This window comes from Cimex lectularius, unplaced genomic scaffold (assembly GCF_000648675.2).
Source record: "Cimex lectularius strain Harlan isolate CLEC.00 unplaced genomic scaffold, Clec_2.1 scaffold68, whole genome shotgun sequence".
Taxonomy (NCBI): domain Eukaryota; kingdom Metazoa; phylum Arthropoda; class Insecta; order Hemiptera; family Cimicidae; genus Cimex; species Cimex lectularius.
Window position 1 is genome coordinate 1,791,104 of NW_019392732.1, and position 22,332 is coordinate 1,813,435.

Genomic DNA, 22,332 nt, shown 5'->3' on the forward strand with positions numbered 1-22,332 from the left:
CGTGACAGATCACAGCGGGAACTAGAAGTCCCGATGGATGATGACTAGATCGTTTTCACTTCTCGCCTCAGTTCACGACCGAGAAGATCTCTGTTATGACGTATTATTTCGTTACTCGAGTTATTCCCATGAAGTACCCGTTCGGAGGTGTAGTGATTCGAAATTAAAATTAAAAGTGCTCCACGTAGTCGAGCGGCCGGACGGCAGCCACATCTCGGAAAATAACACTCGATCAGTGACGCCCAGCGGTTTAGAACACACGACAAAAATCCCAAATTGAGTTATAAGGCCGTTTCGAACCCGAGCTTTTTCAACCATTTTCGCCAGATGGAAACCACCAACGCCCCAGGGCCGTCAAAGAGCGGCAAGGACGGCGAGGAAAAGGACGAGAACCCCATGTTCGAGTGCAACATCTGCCTGGACACCGCCAAGGACGCGGTCATCAGTATGTGCGGCCACTTATTTTGGTAAGCCGACTCGAAAAAACGGGCACAAATCGCCTTTTTTCCGATTGCCCTTTCTTTGACGGATTGACAGCACAGGGATGACGCAACATTTCACGACCCCCGTCATCCTGATAAGGGTGTCATTGCTGACTCCACCCCCGGAGGGCGAACCACGACCCTCAAGGTTCAAACAACAACAACAACAACAACAACAAACTCATTATTCCTTTAGTCAAAACGTGAAAATAGTTCTAAAAGAAAGTCCTATTGGAAAATCAGCTGTCATGACGTTTGTGCTTTAAGTTAAACAGTTTCTATGTCTATAGTGGTGTTGGAAAGATGAGAAAGTCAAACCCACTAATCAGGATATACTGGATTCCTCTACATGACCTACATATCTTTATTTAATTGAATTAAGGACAAAGATGCCACTTTTCCTGGATTGACATTAATTGATTGTCATATGATGCCTAATTCCTTACATTACGCAGAAAATTACTGACAATTATGATTTCAGCAAATCTGTTAGTTTTTTAAAAGTATAAAGTGCATCTAGTCTCATAAATAGTTCAAGGTATTCAAATTGTACCTAGGAAGTGTTGCGTACTGATTTTTATTTTTAAAATTTAGGTTAACGGTTTTAGGAAGTCTGTCGTCAACTTTTTTAAGTAAAAGTACATTAATTGTCATCCAATCAAAGTTGACATGCTGTACCTAGAAAGTGTCAACTACTTTTACATGATTTTTCACTTGTAAAAACCACGGCTTTTTACACTCATTATAAATTATCAGTACCTGATAGTCAAATTAAGGATGTTAGTTTTCCTGGATTGATATCTAATCGTTCGTAATCAATTTTGAACATTATGTGGAAGATTGACATATGTTTTCAATATTGTATGTAGCAAGTCTGTTATCAGTTTTTTAAAGTATAAAGTGCATGTATTGATTTATTAACACAATCGTATTAACACAACATTCATACATTGATCAATGAACATCAATTAACATCGATTTTTAGCAAGTCTGTTGTCAACTTTTTAAAGTATTAAGTACATTATTTCTCAACCTGTATATCAAAATTGACAAGTTGTACTTAGAAAATGTTGTCAACTGACTTTTACATGATTTTTCACTTGTAAAAACCATGGCATTTTGATAAACTACTCATTATAAATTGTCAGTACTTGATTGTCAAATTAACAATGTTAGTTTTCTGGGATTGATATCTAATCATGTTGAGTCGTGAGAGTGTTCAAGAATGAGGTAGTTTAGAAAAACACCATTTTCATTTTTTGCCGTTTCAACCTTTATTCAGGTCATCTTCAACGCATAAAGTGGTGCTATTCTCGTGGTGTCATAGTGGTTTCGTGTGAAAGTATTGTAATGTCTACAGTTTAGTGAGAAAATCTGTTGATTGTAGCAGCTGCTAGTTCTTCGGGTTTCTTGCTATGTTTTTGAGTGTGACAGTGGCTTGATGTCCATGTTTGGTAGTGATATGTTGTTAGTTATGTTGTTCCTCTCGGGTAGAAATGTGTGTTTCTAGGTGCTTGTCCCATAATTTGTTGACGTCATGAGGAGCAGTCAATAATGAGGTAGTTTAGAAAAACACCTTTTTCACCCCCCCCCCCGGACATTTAGACTTTTATTCAGGGCATCAAGTGGTGTCATTCTTGTGGTGTCTTATTGGTTTGTATGAAAGGGTTGTGAGAACATTTTTGATAAGGTATCCATTGTTATGACGATGATAAAAGATCATATAAGGGTCATCATAATCATCTTGATGCTGTAACTTGATCATTCTTCGTAATTGTAGCCATTGTTAATTATCAAGACCTGATTGTCAAATTAAGGATGATCATTTTCCTTGATTAACATCAATTTCTTCTATTATGCAGGAAATTGACTGACAAATATAATTTCTGTATTGGCCCTTTGTTTAAACTATGTAGAACATGTTTCCTGAGATATCGTGTGGAACACAATCTACTCTCATTACATTGGGTGCAGTAAGTTGGTTATCAGTTTTTTTGTGAGTTGAGATGTTTTCTGAACTGAGATGTATTTGTAGATTTAATGTGGGATGTGATAAGATTTCTCTTTTAGTTAAAAAGTTCATTGTTCATTCTTTTTTCCTTATTTGCCAACTAGTTTAGATGTAGACCCTGAAGAAAACAGGTTTGTTTGTTTCAACTTTGCGTTTTCTAATATTTTATCATTGTTTAAGTTTCCAAATATTGTTAATAAACAAGTTTGTGTAAAAAATGAACTGCTTATACTTTTGATTGTACTTCGCTTATTGCTCTACAGTCACATATTGATAAATTCCATTACAAAAAAGAAAAAAAAAAAACTGCTAGCCGAAGCATTCATTGTCTCTTATCAGTTTTCAAAACAAGAAACCATTTGCATATTTCTTGGGATAATGTGTTTATCAATAACACAATTCTTTAATTTGTAAATGAGAATTGATGTTTTCTCATGGAATCAATAGTCTATTTTAACAATGAAAATTAACTTTTTCAATTTTTCTCTTAACTGACAGAAAAGTGGTATTTTGATAGTCCATTTTATACGTCAAATTAGTCTATTTAAGGAATGCATAAAAATTCTGCATGACAGTTGAACATCCTTCAAAAATATATGAGACTCTGATAGTCAAAGGATATATATATTTTTTTAAATAACATTTAGTTTCCCTTTGATTTCTCTTTTACTCAGATAAATTGATGTTTTAAAAGCGCTTTTTTAATTGGTAAGATGTCAATTGTAGGTACCCTGAAAAAACATAACATATGCAACATACATAACATATGTACCCCATACATATTATTACATTTCAAATGAAGGTAAAAGTCATTTTACTGGATTTGTAGGAATAGAGTCTATTGTTTTTCATTGTTATTGTGATCCAGTGATTAATAAGGAATCAATGATCCTTCATTAATGCACAAAATCAGCTGGCAAATATTTTCTTTCTAAATATAAGGAATTCGACATTCAATTTTTAAATTGTAAACTGTTAATTTTCTTATATTTTTCACACTGGTAACAAACATGTGACTTTTGATAGTCAAAGCATACTTTATACCTTTGAATACGTTTTGTCAAATTAAAAATAAACTTGTTTAATCTTAAGAATTAATGCTAAATTACGCTGGAAATTGACCGACAATGTTTAGTCTGTTGTTTAATTTTTAAATTATTTTTATTTATTTATTTTTTTGTTTAGAAAAACCAATTCCATGTGGGTTTGTAAAAAATAAATTCATTACTAACACATATTCGGAAATTTAAACCCATCATTAGCATCTTCAAAGATATAAGAATGACAAAAGATTGTATTTTATGTTTTATTATAAGGCTTATGTTTTTAAAAAAATATTAAATTTTTCATTATATATAGTTTCTTTTAAAAGATATATAACTATTTTGCTTCTGTAATTTATTTATTTATTTATTTTTAATTTAACATTTATGTTGGATGCAGGTCTTCATAACTGGTACAACTAGATAAATATGCAATGGTACTGATATTTCAAAAATAAGGAGGCCTAGGGAACTAGAAAACAAACTTGTTTTATTAATTTTCTGATCATCCTTGTTCGCCTATCCTCACTGTTTTGGCCTGTCAGACACTGTCTTTAGCAATAGTTTTATAATTTTTAAAATATTAAAATACACTTGTTTGCTTAATAATGACAAAAAGGTGGCAAGAGTTGTCCAATTAAACTCCACAGATTGTAGTGAAAGTCCTGACAAGTAGACCAGGAAATTTAAGAGAGATAATTTTGATCATATTACTCCTCTTAAATCTGAGTCACACAATGACAGGAGTGGTTAGAAGGAGTGTGAGACAAGACTTCTTCCATTTCTGCTAATTTCATTTGTCAAACACTGAATATTAGCCAGTTAAGGAGAAAGAACTTTCATCATTTGCTTACAATGCATGAGTAATATTAAGCTTGGAGAATAATTTCTATGGAGAAATCTCAGGCTTTCCTTCCTGATAATTTTGGCTGTACCACATGCCTTGCGGCATCAATTTTATCCAGTCGGTCAAATTTTGAATTTGAATCCAAATTTGAAAGTATGTGTATCTATCAAGCAGCTAATAGTTTTGCCATTAACTGATAGAAGAAAAACCATCGAGACAAATTACAGGTTCGTTACCCCACAGACCCCATGGAGAAACTTGCAATCAAAGCCTTATGATCTGTAACAAATTTAAAATGCACACCTTCATAGTTTTGCAAAATGTAAATATTAAGCTTTCTACTGCATACATTGCTTTTTGTTGATTTTCTCTTGGCCTTGAAGCAATTTAATTTAATTTCATATCTAGGATCATTATTGTTGTCTAGATGACCTATACGAGTCAGTATTCTAAGAATACTGAAACATAAGAAATAAAATTGTGAGTTTATGAACCTGTAGTTTGGTTGTCAAAAGTGCAAAATGGCTATTCTATCTTTATGCCTACTGATACTCGTCTAATTTATCCATATATATTTATGTAGATTAAGGTTTTTAGATAGATAAAAAGTGATTTTTTAGTCTGCAATGAAACACTTACTTTAATGTAGTTTTTCTTTCTTACAAACAATTATAGTTTTTAAAAATATCTTTAACAACCTTGACTTTATTCCTGTACAATCTAGAATAAATAACACAAACGATCATCACTAGAAATTAAAAATATACAATAAAAATGTTTAATGCTTCTATTCAAATATTTGTTTTACTTTCTATAAATATTATGACACTTTTAAATTACTTTTTATTTTATTATTGTTCAAGTTGCTCACAGAGGGTTGAATAATTTGGTTCAGTTTTTTTTTTTTTTTTTTTTTTTTTTTTTTTAAATCAGCTTATTACCAATTCCCATTGTGCAACAGCCCATTATATTCTTTTTACAACACTTACAAGCTAAATCTGAATGCTTGTTGATTTAATTAACTGTGAGGCCGAAAACGTTGACTGTCCGTCTCAAACTAATAAACAAGAGATAAACGTCATTTTTGATTGTATGAAAACAAAATTTTTTAAGTGAGTTTATTCTCATTGACAGAGATAAGGATTGAACTTGTTGAATATAAAATACAAAATAAAAGAAAAATGTTGTTTTTGGGTTTTTTTATAATAGAATTTTTGTTTTGCTGGGTAAGTTTTAAACAAAAGTCAATGAATATATTCAAAGTTCCACTATTATTTTTAATTAGGTATAAAACCGCCCATGGAATGTCAATTAAATTGACCCTGACATGTAAATTTATTTGTACTGTTTGGCCTTTGATTAAGAAACTTTGATGTAATACAGCATATTAATTGACTCTCAGGGCAAATGTTTGCTGCAGATTTGCCTTCAATGTAGTAACACCAAATGACAAATATTTTACTTTGCTAAAACAGTTTCAAAAATTTTTACAGATAAGATAATACATGTCACATCTTGTGATGATATAATTTGATAATGTAATCCAAATATTCAGCTGCAAAAATTATATTTTTGATATTAACAACAGTTGAAAGCCAAAATGAACAGTCGGATCTGTTATATAAACTCTTTTGAAGATAAAATATATTGGAAATTCATTGCTGTATTGTGCTCTGTTGGAGAATAATTGTTTTTTAGGATTACATTTTGAAAGCTAAAGACTAATAAAATTTCATATCTAACATCTAATAATTCAACTTAAAAAGGTAACAGTCACAGTAAGAGTTGTGTTGTATCATAACAAATGATTAAAGTTGCGAAAAACCTATACCAGCAAGAATAGGATAAGTAACAACCACATTACACATCGTCATAATATTGAGTGCTTGAAAAAAGTTAGCATCAACAACTGACAGTCAAAAGATTGGAGATTTAACAAGCAATCAAATTTTTTTCACTTAAAATTGAGCCTTCAACAGCAAAATTTGCAGAACTAGATTTTCCATCTTGCCCCACTTTTCTTATAACCCAGACGTTTAAGAGAAATGAGACTTTGTGACCAAATTATCAAAGTTCTTTCATCTAAACTGGCTAACTTAAACTCCCTATTATTAAAGTATTGGACATTTGATATGGCTAAATCAGCATAAATGAAATTTTGGCCACACCCTGCTTATATTCTTTACCTAATCTAATCTGAAGAGGAATCAGCTTATTAATTTTAATCTATTTATAGGAAGTATATGGGGAAAACTTTTATCCTTAAAATCGATTTTATTTTTTTATCTATCTTATTTTCCTGTTCCATGTTATACGTAATGTTAATGTTATGTATAACAATAATTAATTAAATAATTGGAAATGGTTCATTGAATTGTATTATTTTTTTAAGCTGGCCTTGTCTTCATCAATGGCTTGACACACAGCCCATGCGGCAGCTTTGTCCAGTTTGCAAAGCAGGAATAAGCAGGGATAAAGTAATACCACTGTATGGACGAGGAAGCAACCAACAAGAAGACCCAAGGTATTATTTTTTGGAGAATGGATCAACTTCCAATTTTAATTTTGTATGAAATTGTTAATGTCAGATGTACTTTCAGGACAAAAATTCCTCCTAGACCTGCAGGACAAAGGTCAGAACCAGAAAATACAGTAAGTTGAATCGATTTTTACATATATATTTCAGTATGCATGTGCTTATGTAATGCACCAATATTGTTAAGATCTTAAAAATAAATAAATAATAAAATCTATTAGAAAATTATTTGTAAGATAACAATTCGTTGAAAGAAATGAGAAAAGTTTTTTTTTGTTCATAAGTACACATTTACCAAACAAATTAATCTGATGACACCGTGACCTAATTGTCAAATTTTATGTTTGCAAAATCTTAATTTTGGTAGATAAACTCCCTGACAAAATAATAGGCCACACCCAATTTTGTTTGATAATCATATTTCTAGAGATCAAGACTTTATAAAATTAATTTAGGTTGTACAAAATTTCAAATTATAGTGGCCTTATGATCTTTGCATATTAGCCATGACGAATTCTTATATATATGTTGTTCAAATTGGGGGTTATCGGAAAAAAGGGCCAGAGGCGATGGTGGGAATCGAATCCACGACTGTGGCGTGAGAGTCTCTCATGCTAACCACTCGGCTACCGCGGTCCCCAATTATTATAGTTAATAAACAATGTTTTTGTAATAAGCATATTCCGTAACAAAAAAAAGAAAAAAAAATTAAACACGGCAAAAATATAGGCCAGTTCTTTATTTTTAAGCGTATTTATTATTATAAATTTTTTATTTACCTAACTCAGTAGTGTGTTGGTCCTCCAAGATTTTCACCACTCTTTTTGGAAGAGATTTGAACAGTTTTGTTTATGTAATTTTGTTGTTCCACTTTTCTACAATGCAGACTTTTGGAGTTAAACTGTTTCCCTTGTGCGCAAACAGCTCGACTCAGCTCTACCCATCAGTTTTCAATAATATTAAGATCTGGTGATCTGGCTGGCCACGGCAAAATGGAAGTATTTTTTATCTGTGGACATTTTTAGTACACACACACCTACTCCTCTCTTTCAGCCTTCTTGTTCTCTTTCCCGGCGTCTTTTCTCTTTTTAATCTCATTTTCCCCTCTCTCCTTCTCTTTTTTTCTTTCTCTCCCTCAGCAAAATTTTTCCCCGCTCCCTCTTAACTTCTTGTTTTCTTTCTCTCCCTCAGCCTTTCTTTCTTTCTCTTCTCTTGCTCTCTCAGCCTCTCTTTTTTCTTTCTCTCACCAGTTTCGGTTTTCTTTTGTTCAGTCAGCCTGTCCTTTTTTTCATTGTCAGTATTTGTTCTTTCTCTTTGAGCCACACACACACACACACACACACACACACACACACACACACACACACACACACACACACACACACACACACACACACACGTACAACACAGTTTCTCTTGCTTTCTTATTTGTCAAATATTAATTTTGGCAGATCAAGTAAGTAGGTAACTAAGATTTCTCACTAAGTCTAGTGTAACTTTTTAGTAAGTTAGAAGTTTCAGAAACTATTTAATATATCCTATAATTTTAACTATTTACTATATAGGTTGGGTATGTGCAAATGTGTTCTTTCACTCTCTCATGATTACTGGTTTATGGTATATAATATCTATGTATCTATATATAGATATATTTTTTACAGGGATTTCCAGGTTTTGGGTTTGGTGATGGTAGTTTCCACATGTCTTTTGGCATCGGAGCTTTTCCATTTGGATTTATTACATCCACATTTAATCCACATGATCAAAGACCTTCACAAGGTAAATTTATTTAATTCAAAATTTAAAAAATGCATAGTTCATTTCGTTATATTAATGAATTTTTTCTTCGTCTGTTTTGTCTTTTGAAGCTGCAAGAGGGATACCACAAGAAGATGAAGTCGTATCTAAAATGTTCCTCTACATTGCGATAACTTTTATCCTCTGGCTAATGATAGCATAATAATTTTTAAAATATGATAAATCATTCCAAAAAAACAAAAAACAAAAAAATAAAACGAAAAAATACAAGATTATCTTGGTTGGCGTGAGTGGTTTTAAAGTTGGAATATTCAGTATCTAGCCATTTGGTGAAGTTGTAAGGAAAAATGAATCGGTTCGAACTGATGAAAATGCGTACACTAAATAAATATTAAATGTTTTCAAATGAGAAATAAATGTTCATACTACAGTCATAACAGTATTGTAAATGTTGTCGAAAGAAAAATGTAAGTATAATCAGAATGAAGATCAGATAAAAAAAGTAAAATTTAAGTAAAAGTTACTTTAACAAAAATTTGAATTGCTCGGCCGATTTAGTGAATTTCTGTACTTTCTACTTATACAATAAGAATAATATGTTAATATTGTAAATGTTGCTTAGTGTATATTGTGTGAATAAGTACAGTAAAACTTAAACTTATTGCCACATATGGTGGAAGGTTGGTCAAAGGTGTGCAAAAATGAGTTTTAAATTAAATCCTAGATTGTAAGGTTTTGTTTCACAAAATGTGAAGTTACCAGGTTTTTGTAACACATGAAAATCTTCTCATCGCAATTATGTCCATGAACATACAGCTAATATGTAATATATATTGTATTATTTTTGATTTTAGTTTATTTAATTGTGTGCATATTTAAAATAAAGGGACTATTGTTCAAAACGAAATTGATGGACTGTGCAACGCTGCCAAATCAAAAGCACTTATGGAAGCAGCTTTCTTTATTTCTTCTACAACCGGTTCTACAGGCACCATGTACTCTGTTGGTGGCAGCTTCGTATTGTACATCGTCTTAACAAAATCGTTTGGCTTATTCTGTAAATACTTCAATTAGAATCCTAGAAAAATCGGATAATTGATGTATGTGTTACCCTGGCAAGATTCAGCCCAGTTACGGTGGCTTTGTGATATGTGGACGATTTGTGATTGAGTTTGTGCAAAGTCCTTGCTTGTTCGAAGGTGTATTCGATTTTTCTTTTAGCTTCTCTCGCATAATCGGAATCACTGCAGAAAAGTTCAAAACGTATCTCGTTGAGGGCCTCCAGTGCCTTAGCCAGCATGCATGATTTAAGCTTGTCATACAAATTTTCTTCCTCATTCTCTTCCTTGAATTAATAAAAAAATTAAGTATTTTTGTTATTTTTTTACAAAGAATAAAAAATATAAATACCTTGGCGAGTTCTAACCAGTAATGCTGCAATTGTTTCTTCTGGACTTGTACTGCCGTGTATAAGTGTCGATAAGCAAGTATATTAAGCGCGGTCTCACCCTGCGGTAACAGCTGGATGTTTTTTTCCTTTAACGCCTTTTTCAATGCAGCCCATATTTCTCCCCTTTTGAAGAATTCATAGTAAATGATCACCTCTTCTGTTATCTGGGTATTAAACATTTTATTACTACTGTATAAAAATTTTATAAAGCTTATAACTCCTACCTTGTCTTTGAATGATATGTTGTTACAGTTAACCGTATAAGCTGCCATGACCCGGTCGGTGACGTTACTGTGGAGTCGGAAAATGTTGCTATGCACTGCGAAAATTTTAGGCCGGACACAGCCAAACATCTCGGCGATGGAGGCGCAGTTTATGATGTCTGGTTTCAACTTGCTCTGAATTTCACCAGCAAGTGTTTCTTCATAGTCTGAAAATTATTTGGAAAAATTTTAACTTTCATTCACGCTGGATTGCAAGAGTTAAGTTGTTTAACTTAACTCTTTAACAATAAGAATTAATAAGCTAGATGGTCCCTGATCATCCTGATCTGCTTATTCTCGGTGTCAGACAGACACTTCAGAAATAGAAATGTTGGAGCCTCTAGGGATAAAATCAGAGAAATGACCTGACAAGGATGATCAGAAAACTCACCTCTTATCTCAACAAGCCGATTGTTTATCATTTTTTATATGCTATTAATTAACTATTAATGCAGCCATGCAGGTCCCTCTTGACGCCTTTGACTTCTTCCTGCTTCCTCCATATATTGCACATCAGGGCGATGATTGTGTCCTGTTCACAACTTCCTCTCCACGTCACCATTTGAGGAATACTGTTGACGTCCAAAGTCGCATCGGCAAGCGCGCCGAATATCAATGTTTGCACTGGCAAACAGGAAATCTAAAATTCGCAATGTTCGCAAAATTCAAATTTCATAATTTTTAATTTAATTTTATAACTGACATTGGCAACATCGAGAAGTAAGTATATTCCTCCTTGCAATATGAACGATTTTCTTTGTTCTTCTATTTTAATAACACAGTTCCATATGTAGTCAATAGTGGAAACTATCAAACTAAAATATTGGGACAATGTATTTCAAATTGGAATTAATTCATTGTCAAAAACGGTATTATTTTTAACTGATCTCTTATTTTGAAATTATATTGCAACAGGATATCCAAAACTGCTCACCTCCCATCAAATTTGGAATCAGAATCCAGAGATTTGAGGAACCTGTTGAGAATCTCGAGTCCAATGGCAGTCATTATCTCGTAATGAGCAAACCTTGGATCGTAATCTTTGTGCAGTGCGGTGAGTATGAAGAAGCAGTAGGTCAGATTGATCTGAGCTCTCAGTGTCAGTTTATTTTTCAGTATGTGGTAGCCCAGGCCTGTAAAGCCGTTTATCAATTTCTATATAATTTTATCATTTTGACTTACTTACCGAGCAAGACTGCTATGAGGTTGTGTTGCCTGAAATGTTCCCCACCAATGCCGTTTATCAGGAGCAATTGGACACAATGCAAGCAACACTTAACGAGTTCAGGGCTTTCCTTCACCGACGAAAAGTATTCTATGAGGAAAACGATTCTAGAAAGGACAAAATATGAGAAAATTATGAATAGGTTGTTCACTAGTTGACATTTTACCGGGTTGTAACAGAGCACTCAATGTACTTTCTCGGATTGTACCGGGCGATGATCGGCAACGCGTGAAGGGTGTAGTTAATCAATTCCCATTTAAAGGACGTTGGCCAAGCAGGTGCCATTGAAGGTGTGTAAGGATTCAATGAAAGGGACAGACTTGGAAGAAACCCATATTCATCTGCCATCTAATTACGTATCTGTTTAAGATTATTTTGATAAATTATTATTTAAAATTTACAACCATTCGCACTCCTGTCATGTGATAATGATATAATATGCAAACTGTGAGCAGTTTCTTAAGTTCAAGATTTTCCTGGATTGGTGCGAACTTAACAGTTGAGGCCCAACTGTCATCAGTGCCGAATTCTGTTGCTGTTGCTAACATACACACATCTGAAGGACAAATAATTAAATAAAATCGGAACCAGATAAAGATAAAAATATTACCTTCTACAACTCCAGAAGATATGATTTCAAGGTAGGGAAAGACATAAAGGACACGGCATATCAGTGCTGCAATGTTGTTCCTGGAAGAGAGTTTTCCGAAGATGGTTTCATTCCGTAGCCACAACTTGAGCTTCCTGAAAACACTCGTTACTTTTCCCATTCTTTCAACATTCAACACTTACTTAAGGTTGTCCGGGTGAAATGGAGCTTTCAACGCGAGTTTCTTATCGCCCACGCAATCCAACAACTTCCAGATCACTATGCTCGTAGTCTCTCGTAAAATTGAGTCTTTAGCTGGTTTCTCATCTGAAATATCCAATCTGTCCAACAGCCAGTGAATCCCATCATTTAGCAAAAGAGTCTGAGCTATTAGATAATAAAAAATAAAATAAAAAATACAAACAGCGTCAAAGTTCAAATTAAATAAGTACCACATTCTTTAGAAAGTATGACGATTTTAAGGATGAGATCAAGCAGGTGTGGATAAATTGTATCACTCTCTATTTTAATTAGCTGTAAAAGTTTCTCGCCCATTAAACTAGCATCAAGGGCTGCTTTTCTGTGTGAAAAAGAGATAATGGTATGTGTAGGATCCTTCTCGTTGTTCAGCATGTTGTATATGACGTTGATGACCATTATCTTCAGGTTGGGGTCATCTAGGAATATAAGGCAGTTACCTGAAAGGATTACCGCTGGGATTAGAAGCTTGTAATCATTTTACACATAACATGATACCTAGAGCTGAAAAGTAACCAGCCAGTTTGACTGGAGCATTGTGTGAATCGGAAAATTTAGTCAAGTAAGGTGGCTTCTGACACAGTGATAGCACCCTCCACAAGAGATTCTTATATGGCTCATTCTCAGGCAGATTTTCACACAGGAACTCGAGCAATATCGACATATATTCAACATCGACCATTTTCTGAATTACTTTTTTAAGGCAGATTGTTCTTTAAATAAAGGCATCGATAATTATAGACAAGAATAAATCTGTAACCATCACTTAGTTATCCGAATTATTTGAACATCATGAAAACTAATTTGATCTGGACTGATCAGCTTGGTCAATCAGATGCTCTGAAGATGGCATCGGCAGATCGACCCAGTGATGAAGATGGTTAAGGATCAAGTTACGGGTTCATCATCCCTCAGACTATACAGTTTCTGAAAACTGCTTAAATTCAATCCCTATCATTAAGTTAAGAACCAATTTTTTGGTATCAAAGTAAAAAATGTTAGCAGTATGTTGAGTTGTAATCTTGAAAACACGAGGATAGATAAACCAAAATAAAAAAAGATAGATTAATAAGCAAAAACGATTAGATAAATACGATAGATTTTATTTAAGAAACTATGCATGATTAATTAAGAATCTGATATTTTTTAAGATTTTCTATGTGAAAAGAAACAACTAAGAATAAGTTTTAGTCAAAAGTGCAAAAAAAAGCTATGGTAGTGAAGGAAAAAGAGCCGTTGAGAGAAAATAGTAGGCTGAGAAAAAGGAAAAAGAAGGACAAGGGACAGAGAAAAATAAAAGTATGAGAGAACACTATAAAGCTGAGAGCGAGATATAATTGTAGTTTTTTATATTTTACATGCTTCCCATTTGAAAGCTATCTTTTTAAAATGTATTTATACTTTTTTTTTAATGGGGGTTAGCAGCAAATGTCAGTGTGAGCCACCATGTCAACACTGCAACCCAATTTTTTTTAAATTAACAGCATCACTAACATTTTAAAAAATTAAAATTAATTTATTATGTATTTAACATATGCTCTTTGTATGAAATTAAAACATCCGATATTTAAATAAAATTGTATCGTTATGTAGCATATGTGTTTAGTATTAAAGATAAACCTATGTAGATCAAAGAGGATACAAGCTGATTGTTGGTCGATAGGCCGAGGTAATGGTTAAGGAGCTGCTGCTGTCTCCCGACAAGGAAGCGTCCTTCTGAATCACTGACGACATTGATAAGCCTTGTGAGAATCGTTGTTGTGTTCGAGTGCTCACACAAGGTCTCGTAGGTCTCATGATGATGGGGGCAACAAGGGCAGGGCACCTCTTTGCCTGATTCGTAAGAGAAAAGAAACAATTTGACATAAGCAAACGGAGAAAGATTGCACTACTCACAGGTGAACTTATCTTCCGATTGTTTTGGTGCCGGCTTATCGCACATTGGGGAAACGATTGTTAAACTAGTTAACGTAAAAAAGAATAAGCCCCGATCTTTCAAAAATTAAATAAAAAATATGGAAACTCAATTTAGAATCTTAAGAACACACAATTGCAAGAAAACAGTCACCTGGGAAAAAAATAAAAAAACCTAATCTATTGGTATTTTATTTTTGTAAAAATAATTATTTTTTTAAAAATATTCTCAGAACATTTCTATATTGGAGTAAAAATCTAATACTCTAATTAAATAAAGGTAAAAAAACAAAAAAAAAACGTTACATCCAAATTTTCATTATTGCCATCAAATAAGTTACATGCAGTTAAAAATATTATACAGTGTAGCTAAAAACATTGGCAACAATTATAAAATGCGTGTATAAAAAATATTCTTATAGATATAAACATTGTTAAAATACTTATTTACAAAAGGGTTTTAATAAATATATTAAAAAAATATAAATATCAGATATTTAAGTTGAATTTTCTAGCCGGTGTGAATCTCAGAGACATCGGGGTGCATGGTGTGGCAGCCGAAGGTTGCTTAGAGCTCATTGGCGTGCGGCCCGGCTTGAGTGGCGTACCCTTCCTGGTAAGCCTGACTGGCTCACTGGGTGTGGCAGATTGGAGAGGCATCTTGCATACTCGTTTTGCTGGTGTGGTGAAAGGTGTAGGGAACTGGCGCTTCAATGGCGTAGATTTCAACGGTGTTCTCATGTTGCTTTCGGTGAGGACTCTCCTCAAACGGGGTGTCTTCGCGTCTTCAGACTCCTGTTACAAAAAATGATCAAATTGATTACAATAATTTATGCAAAATGTTTTACATTTTTACTTAAAATTTATGAATAAAAACATTCAACTTAGTATCAACTCTTCAACTTAGTATAAACAGCCTGATCATCCTGGCCTTCCTTCAGAGGTGTCTGTATGTTATTTGGCAATTATTGTCCCTTTAAAATAAAAATATTTGCAAAATAACACAAGATTGATTCCAGGATAATCAAGGATGCTTCATCCCTTTGTATTTCACAATTTAATCCATAAAATGTGAATGTTTTGCTTTAAAGACAATCAATACTTGCATTTTGTTTATACCGTACTTGTGATGACATGGATTCTTCAATGTTTACAGACTACTGTTACCTATGACAAATACTAACCAAGCGGAATGCAAGGAGTCAAATTGAGAAAAAAATTAAACATTTTCACAATGTACTGCCAGTCAAGGAAGGAAAAGTACACCTGAGGATTCTTTTACACTGACCTCTTTCTTATTGCCACTAGCTAAAGTACTTAAACTGATGCATCTTTTTGACAAGGCTAGTGAAGGAGTTGATGGTGATTTAGAGCTTACGGTATATGGCACCAATTCACTACTGGAGTCCGCCGACAAAAGTTCCCTCTTATGGGCCAATCTTCTTGCGCTCTTATTGGGCTGTAAAAATAAAATACTGTCAACCTCCTGTCTAATCTGGCTGAACTGACTGCTCACCTTCTTGTTTTCGTTTTCCAGCTTTTGGTTCCAGTCGTCGGTGATCTTTTGGAGAAGATCATAGTCATTCCACCGGAAAGGTTTTGATTCACGGCTGTTGTGCTCTTTGAGTAGGGTGACAAGCTCAGCATAAACACGTGGAAGCGTCTGTAGGTTTAGCAATGGATAACTTATACATAGTAAGAGAAAAAAAAAAAATTCAAAGACCAGCCGGTCAAGATTCATGGTAATATGTGTGTGATCTACCTTATTGATTGCATTTCGTTCTTTTTCTTCTTTAAGAAGTTGTCCTCCTCTGTTTTTGAGCCTAGACTTATCTTTGCCTGTGATTTCAAGCTGGAGCAACTTTTCCCATAGCTCTTCCCAAGTTTCAACCATTTCATATAGAGGCCTCGAAATAAATTAAATTCCGCCACAATTATCTCTTAAATTTGAAACATATGTTCATTGCTGTATACTTACAAATTATTGTTGTAATACATCTTGAGCCGTTCTATCTCGAGTTCGTAGAGCTCGAGGATCTCATCCGTGTAAATGTCCGTTGAGTACACTTGAAACTCAGACTTCTGACTCTCAGAGAACTTCATCTTTTCCCACAATCCTTCAAGTTCTTTTTTTGCAGATAGAATTGTAGTTTTTATGTCAGCCATTGCTATAGCATCACAACGTTCCAGCTCTGAAAAAATCTATTTAAAAAAATTTAATTAGGAATATAACATTTAATTTTATACTTCAATTAATAATCATAGTCGTTTTATTTACATTATTTATTGTAGATTTACCGATGCCCGAGTTGATGCCAAGAAATTGTACTCTGTAATCATTATTGACATTAATTCTATCCCAGAGTCGAGTGAGCTTTGCAAGTAAATGCTTCTTATTTTCTTGTGCCATTTCTATTTCTACTTTCAAGCAGTGTTCCCAGTCCTTTGAACATAAAGAAATTTTTCAATAAAAACTAGATGATGAATCAGAAGAATAAAACAAAAATTGAAACACACTTTCAATTTGGTCATGTTTGTTGCAGTTATCAAGTAATTCCCTTCGATAATCTCCTTTTCAAACTGTAACATTGGCTCTTTTTCTAAACTGTTTAGGCATTCCTGCAATCTAACCTTTGCCTCCGATACAATCTGTTCTCTTTCACACTACAAAAAAAAAAAAAAAAAAAAAAAAAAATACATAGACAATTTTTAAAAAAAATCATAACTTTCATTACTTTTTCTTGTAAAAGGTTGAAAATTCTGTGCTCCATATCTTCAAGGTCGGTCTGAGAGGGAAAACCAGACAAAGGTTCAGCTCGATCCTCTTCTAAAATTTTACAAAGCATTTCTTCCTAGATATTTAAAATAATTTAATATTTATTTACATTTGAAACAGTTTTAAAAAAGCAACCTCTTTTTGAAGTTTTTCGAAAGCCACTATTCTTTCATCTCTGATTTTTCTATATTCATCTAATGTGTTATCTAATGTCATGTAATAATTGTTTAGAGGCATTGACCCTTCTATGTTTAAATTTATTGTTGTTTTCAGATCCTGAAATTAATTAATAATTAATTAATCCTGCCTATTTAATGATGTGACAGAGTTTACTTTTTCCAATTGCTTAAATTCCTCTTTTTTGTTTTCAATTTCCTCTATCAGCTTCAATTTTCGTTTCTCTTGTGACAGTATGAGTTCTTTGAAGAAATCCTAAGCGGCGAAACGAAACAAAATTAACACAACATTATATATAAATAATAAAATATACTGCTCCACCCCCGCACGCGCGCACACACACACACACACACAGAGAAAAACTGAACAATTTGTCAACAAAATGTCTTTATTCAGTATTGTGTTGGTGGTACAAAACGAAATGATTACAAAAATGCCCATAAACAGCAAACAAGTTGCCCGTGTCATTGTACTTGTTTATGATGGAAGAAATCAGTGTTATGCTGTGGGAGTCTTGGTTTTGCCTAAAACAACGACTGTTACCATTCAGCAGTACAAGGAAATTATGACGTGTACTCAGCGACTAGGATCAGGATGCTCAAGAGTCAGGGAACCGGCTGATTTATCAGATTTTAGGTCAGATCATATTTATCAGATAGCACTGAAACAGTAAGAAGGAGACTTGCAGAAATGAGTCTACACCTCAGAAGGCCAGTAACGGGTCCAGCACTTGTTGGGACCACTGAGAATTTACAAGGGACATTGGACAGAAACTGTAATGAAGGAATGCCATGTTTTCAGATGAATCCCAGTTTTCTTTCCATTTACCTGACAGACGTTTTCGAGTCTGTTGAGCAGCTGTAAAGCTCTACAGCTAATGCAATATTTTTATAACATGATACCTAGAGCTGAAAAGTAACCAGCCAGTTTGACTGGAGCATTGTGTGAATCGGAAAATTTAGTCAAGTAAGGTGGCTTCTGGCACAGTGATAGCACCCTCCAAAGAGATTCTTATATGGCTCGTTCTCAGGCAGATTTTCACACAGGAACTCGAGCAATATCGACATATATTCAACATCGACCATTTTCTGAATTACTTTTTTAAGGGAGATTGTTCTTTAAATAAAGGCATCGATAATTATAGACAAGAATAAATCTGTAACCATCACTTAGTTATCCGAATTATTTGAACATCATGAAAACTAATTTGATCTGGACTGATCAGCTTGGTCTCAGATGCTCTGAAGATGGCATCGGCAGACCAACCCAGTGAGTATAGGCAGATGAAGATGGTTAAGGATCAAATTACAGGTTCATCACCCCTCAGACTATACAGTTTCTGAAAACTGCTTAAATTCAATCCCTATCATTAAGTTTGATCAATTTTTTGGTATCAAAGTAAAAAATGTTAGCAGTATGTTGAGTTGTAATCTTGAAAACACGAGGATAGATAAACCAAAATAAAAAAGATAGATTAATAAGCAAAAACGATTAGATAAATACGATCGATTTTATTTAAGAAACTATGCATGATTAATTAAGAATCTGATATTTTTTAAGATTTTCTATGTGAAAAGAAACAACTAAGAATAAGCTTTAGTCAAAAGTTCAAAAAAAGCTATGGTAGTGAAGGAAAAAGAGCCAGTGAGAGAGAAAATAGTAGGCTGAGAAAAAGGAAAAAGAAGGACAAGGGACAGAGAGAAAATAAAAGTGAGAGAAAATGAGAAAAAAAGAGGCTGAGAGAGATGGAAAAAGTAGGCTAAGAAAGGGTAAAAAAGAAGACTGTGAGAGTGAAAAAAATGAAAAATTGAGAGAGGAGAAAAAGAAGGCTGTGAAGGGGGAAAAAGAAGTCTGATAGAGCAAGGGAAAATAAGGCTGAGGGAAAGAAAGAAAACAAAGGCTGTTAAAGCTCTATAGCCAATGCAATATTTCCGGAATTCACAGATGGTTCAATCATGGTGTGTATTGGAATTTTTTTGGGCGAGTTACACATTTTTAATAGGCTGCCATTTAAGGAAGAAATCTATATGACAGAAATTCTTGATAAATATGTGGTGCCATTTGGTCCTGTTATTGGCGAGCAATTTTTGTTTATGCAAGATAATGCAAGACCAACTGTCACCCCCAGTGTTATGCAGAACCTTTGAGATGTCAATATTTACATTCTAAGAATGCCAACCCGTATCCTTGATTTAAATTTTGAATGAATTTGAGTACTTCTGGGACAAGCTTGGACTTCGGGGAAAACGAAGAAAGAACCCTTCTACAACTTTAGCTGAGTTGAAAGTTACGTTAGTTGAGACTTGGGATGAAATTTCTCAAGAAGTGGTTAAAGGCTTAATTATGAGATCCTGATGAGATTATCCTGAGACAGGATTCAGAGGCTCTTCCTGCTATCTTGGGTGCATTATATACTTTCTTTACAAATCTTGCCAGGATTTTGGACTGCTTGTGTCTACTAGGTGACTGATGTGAAGGACAAATGCCAAGTTGTCTTTTGGGCTGAGCCAGCAAGTTGAGATGGGAGCGAATGGACTGCATGTTAAGAAGTTTGGGCAGTTTCCAAATATTTGCTTCATACCTACACTTTTTGACTGTTAACCAGTTGAATCAACTAACCACCTCGCCTGAAAGAGGTCTAAATTACCATTTTCACCTAGATCATGAAAATTAACCAAATTTTGCCTTTGTAACAACCATATTGAATAAGGAGAAAAGATTGTCTTATAATCATCTGAGGCAAGGGAAAATTCACAGTTCCCCGCCTTTATCCTTAATGCTAGATTTTTATCAATTGTGGGGTGTTAAACACTTTGAATCGCAGCAATCTCAATCTATGTACAGCTTTATTTTAAGATATTTAGGTAAATCCCCATAGAGTCTGAGTATTTTTGAACCAAACACCTACTTCGGTAAATGTTTGCATCTTAGTTCTGTCAGTGCACCAACTTTTTATTAATTAGGTACAGAAATTCAGAATATATTGTTCATGTTGACCGTTGGAGCCAAAAATATGGGATATGTTCCCCCCCCATTTGTTAATAACTTAGCTATGTTAAATTGTGAGATTTCCTCCTAACCAGAAATCACCCAAACTCAATAATAAGGCGAAATGCTGAACAAATCCTTGATTTAGTTATGTTGTTTCTGTGATGGCTGGTAGATAATTTTTTTTGCATGCTTTGTCCTGGGATACATTTGCATCAAACAGGAACTTATTTTTAATCCATTGTCTGATAGATTCAGGTTTATGGGAGGTTAATATGCCACAAAAGGGTTCGGAGCCAACAGTTCAGGGGAGTCATTGAAATTTATTGGCCTCATCGTTGTCCCTCCACCCTGATAATCAGACAAGACAGGGCTGTAATGTGATCCCAAATGGTTCTGGACTTTACTACCGATATGGTAAGTGCCCTCAGTTGTTAAATACCTAGCCTGGCTAGCTATGTTAAATAGTCACATTTCCTCCTAGCCAATCATCCAAACTCAATGCGATGGTTTAATGCCAAAACCACTTGACTGACAATATCGACGAGGATAAGTGAACCGAGATAATAGGTAACTATGAAACTATAGGTTCAACATTTCACAGACCACCATAGTTTAGAGTTATTTTGCAAGGGCATCAATAAAAACCCATTGTGTTTTATGCCAAACCTGACATTCAAGCATCTCACTATTCCAAACAAATCTGAATTATGCATAAAATGGTAGCTTATCAGTATAATTTCATGAATTAAGTCCATGGAAATTTTTTAGTGTGATTTAAAGCCATTTTTATTCGTGGCTTAAAAAAAACCTTGTTCAAGTTTGATCATGCACAATTCAGGGTGGGTCAAACTACTGCATGTTTTCGAATTGAATTTTCCGTGTTTCAAAATGGATACCTTCGTGTATTCAACAAACTGTTGGAATTTCTTTTGCCTGCACTCGTCCGTCATATCGTAAATCTGTTGCCATGTTTTTCCCAACTGTTCCAGGGTATCTTTCACCATGTCACTCACCTCTCCGACGATATCTTCAATACTGGAGGAGAAAAGAAAAATGTAAACCGTCGAATTAATTTTATATCAAACGACACTTAAAAGAAAAAGAACACTTCGTACTTGCTGTTTGATCCGACCATTTCGGAGCTTAGCAGTGCTTCGTCTCGAAACGTCCTCGAACAATTAACGGACTGCCGACTGGAATGAACCTGAACTCCTGAAGTCATGGGATTTGAACTTGACGGTTTGATCTTTAAAACCCCCTTCCATTTCGTTATATCGATCATTTTCTTACACTCGATTCCATAGTCTTTATTATTTTTTGTTAAAGTTTTATGCATATTTAGTTAATCATTGTTGTAACATGTTTAAAAATTTAGAACCCTGCATAACTCCATGTCCGTTAAAACCTGACAATAAATCATTATCCGATTCTTTTATTCTCTCGTCTAATATACCATAATACAATTAAAAAATCGATTTGTTCCTTAGCTATTCTGTATTCAACGAAATCACTCGATTTTTAAGAGTTAAGATCCGAAAACGTCTGCTTTTATTTAAATTATAGATTAAACTTTTATAACTCTTACATTTCATGGTTACCTACCATCTTAGTCTACCAATCGCTAATTTTGTCAGTCAAACTCGTTTTGGCATTTCGCCATCATCAGTGTTGAGTTTGTGTGATTTCTTGTTAATAGTTTAGTATGACTAGCTATGTTAAACAGTGAGGCTTCCTCCTGTGGTGTGCAGGGTGATAAACCTACATTTTATAGTTGCCTATCAACTTGGTCTGCCTAGCACTAATTTTGTCATTCTGATGTTTCTGCAATTCGCTTTCATCAATGAGTTTGGATGATTTCTTTTTGGGTGGTAATCTGACAATTGGCCAGGCTATGCGTTTAACAACAGGGCAATTACCATATTGGTAGTAAAAAGTCCAGATCTGTTTGGAATTGCATTGGAGCTCTGTCTTGTTTGGGTATCCAGACAGACGGACAACGATGAGGCCAACAA

General features: G+C 34.1%; 3 protein-coding genes across 5 annotated transcripts; 1 reads left to right on the forward strand and 2 right to left on the reverse strand.

Moving 5' to 3' along the window:
* LOC106661421 (E3 ubiquitin-protein ligase RNF185-like) lies at window positions 1-9,525 on the forward strand. Its single transcript, XM_014384789.2, has 5 exons — window positions 1-467; window positions 6,776-6,907; window positions 6,984-7,035; window positions 8,581-8,698; window positions 8,788-9,525. The coding sequence occupies exons 1-5, from the start codon at window positions 328-330 to the stop codon at window positions 8,877-8,879; spliced, it is 534 nt and encodes a 177-aa protein (XP_014240275.1). The 5' UTR covers window positions 1-327; the 3' UTR covers window positions 8,880-9,525.
* LOC106661419 (cilia- and flagella-associated protein 69-like) lies at window positions 9,288-14,734 on the reverse strand. The gene is made up of 16 exons (XM_014384785.2): window positions 14,359-14,734; window positions 14,105-14,295; window positions 12,961-13,147; window positions 12,657-12,902; window positions 12,408-12,591; window positions 12,226-12,359; window positions 12,020-12,171; window positions 11,782-11,963; window positions 11,577-11,722; window positions 11,325-11,523; window positions 11,094-11,205; window positions 10,835-11,030; window positions 10,352-10,557; window positions 10,088-10,291; window positions 9,789-10,022; window positions 9,288-9,732 (listed from the first exon to the last, which is right to left on the reverse strand). Exons 1-16 carry the CDS (start codon window positions 14,402-14,404, stop codon window positions 9,574-9,576), a joined length of 2,778 nt encoding a protein of 925 aa, XP_014240271.1. The 5' UTR covers window positions 14,405-14,734; the 3' UTR covers window positions 9,288-9,573.
* Window positions 14,735-14,840: 106 nt separating this feature from the next.
* LOC106661420 (protein regulator of cytokinesis 1-like) lies at window positions 14,841-21,718 on the reverse strand. Of its 3 annotated transcripts, XR_001339728.2 has the most exons (13): window positions 21,436-21,718; window positions 21,217-21,355; window positions 17,486-17,584; window positions 17,288-17,428; window positions 17,112-17,228; window positions 16,894-17,040; window positions 16,655-16,819; window positions 16,355-16,578; window positions 16,139-16,283; window positions 15,893-16,039; window positions 15,665-15,835; window positions 15,483-15,555; window positions 15,086-15,171 (listed from the first exon to the last, which is right to left on the reverse strand). XR_001339728.2 is itself a non-coding variant. In XM_014384787.2 (12 exons), exons 1-12 carry the CDS (start codon window positions 21,654-21,656, stop codon window positions 14,866-14,868), a joined length of 1,932 nt encoding a protein of 643 aa, XP_014240273.1. In that variant the 5' UTR covers window positions 21,657-21,718; the 3' UTR covers window positions 14,841-14,865. The 3 variants fall into 3 exon arrangements, 2 of the variants coding, with proteins under 2 accessions (XP_014240273.1, XP_014240272.1); XM_014384787.2 differs by lacking the exon at window positions 15,483-15,555 and having other exon boundaries at window positions 14,841-15,171; window positions 15,755-15,835; XM_014384786.2 differs by lacking the exon at window positions 15,483-15,555 and having other exon boundaries at window positions 14,841-15,171.
* Between the last annotated feature and the right edge of the window lie 614 nt (window positions 21,719-22,332).

Coding starts and splice junctions, on each gene's coding strand:
- LOC106661421 (XM_014384789.2), top strand. CDS start 328: ATGGAAACCACCAACGCCCCAGGGCCGTCAAAGAGCGGCAAGGACGGC. Junction 468..6,775: donor ATGTGCGGCCACTTATTTTG/GTAAGCCGACTC, acceptor TATTTTTTTAAG/CTGGCCTTGTCTTCATCAAT. Junction 7,036..8,580: donor GGTCAGAACCAGAAAATACA/GTAAGTTGAATC, acceptor TATTTTTTACAG/GGATTTCCAGGTTTTGGGTT.
- LOC106661419 (XM_014384785.2), bottom strand. CDS start 14,404: ATGTGCGATAAGCCGGCACCAAAACAATCGGAAGATAAGTTCACCT. Junction 12,360..12,407: donor TTTCACCCGGACAACCTTAA/GTAAGTGTTGAA, acceptor GAGTGTTTTCAG/GAAGCTCAAGTTGTGGCTAC. Junction 9,733..9,788: donor CTGGGCTGAATCTTGCCAGG/GTAACACATACA, acceptor AAGTATTTACAG/AATAAGCCAAACGATTTTGT.
- LOC106661420 (XM_014384786.2), bottom strand. CDS start 21,656: ATGCATAAAACTTTAACAAAAAATAATAAAGACTATGGAATCGAGTGT. Junction 21,356..21,435: donor ATGGTCGGATCAAACAGCAA/GTACGAAGTGTT, acceptor TTTCTCCTCCAG/TATTGAAGATATCGTCGGAG. Junction 17,429..17,485: donor AATTTAAGCAATTGGAAAAA/GTAAACTCTGTC, acceptor AATTAATTTCAG/GATCTGAAAACAACAATAAA.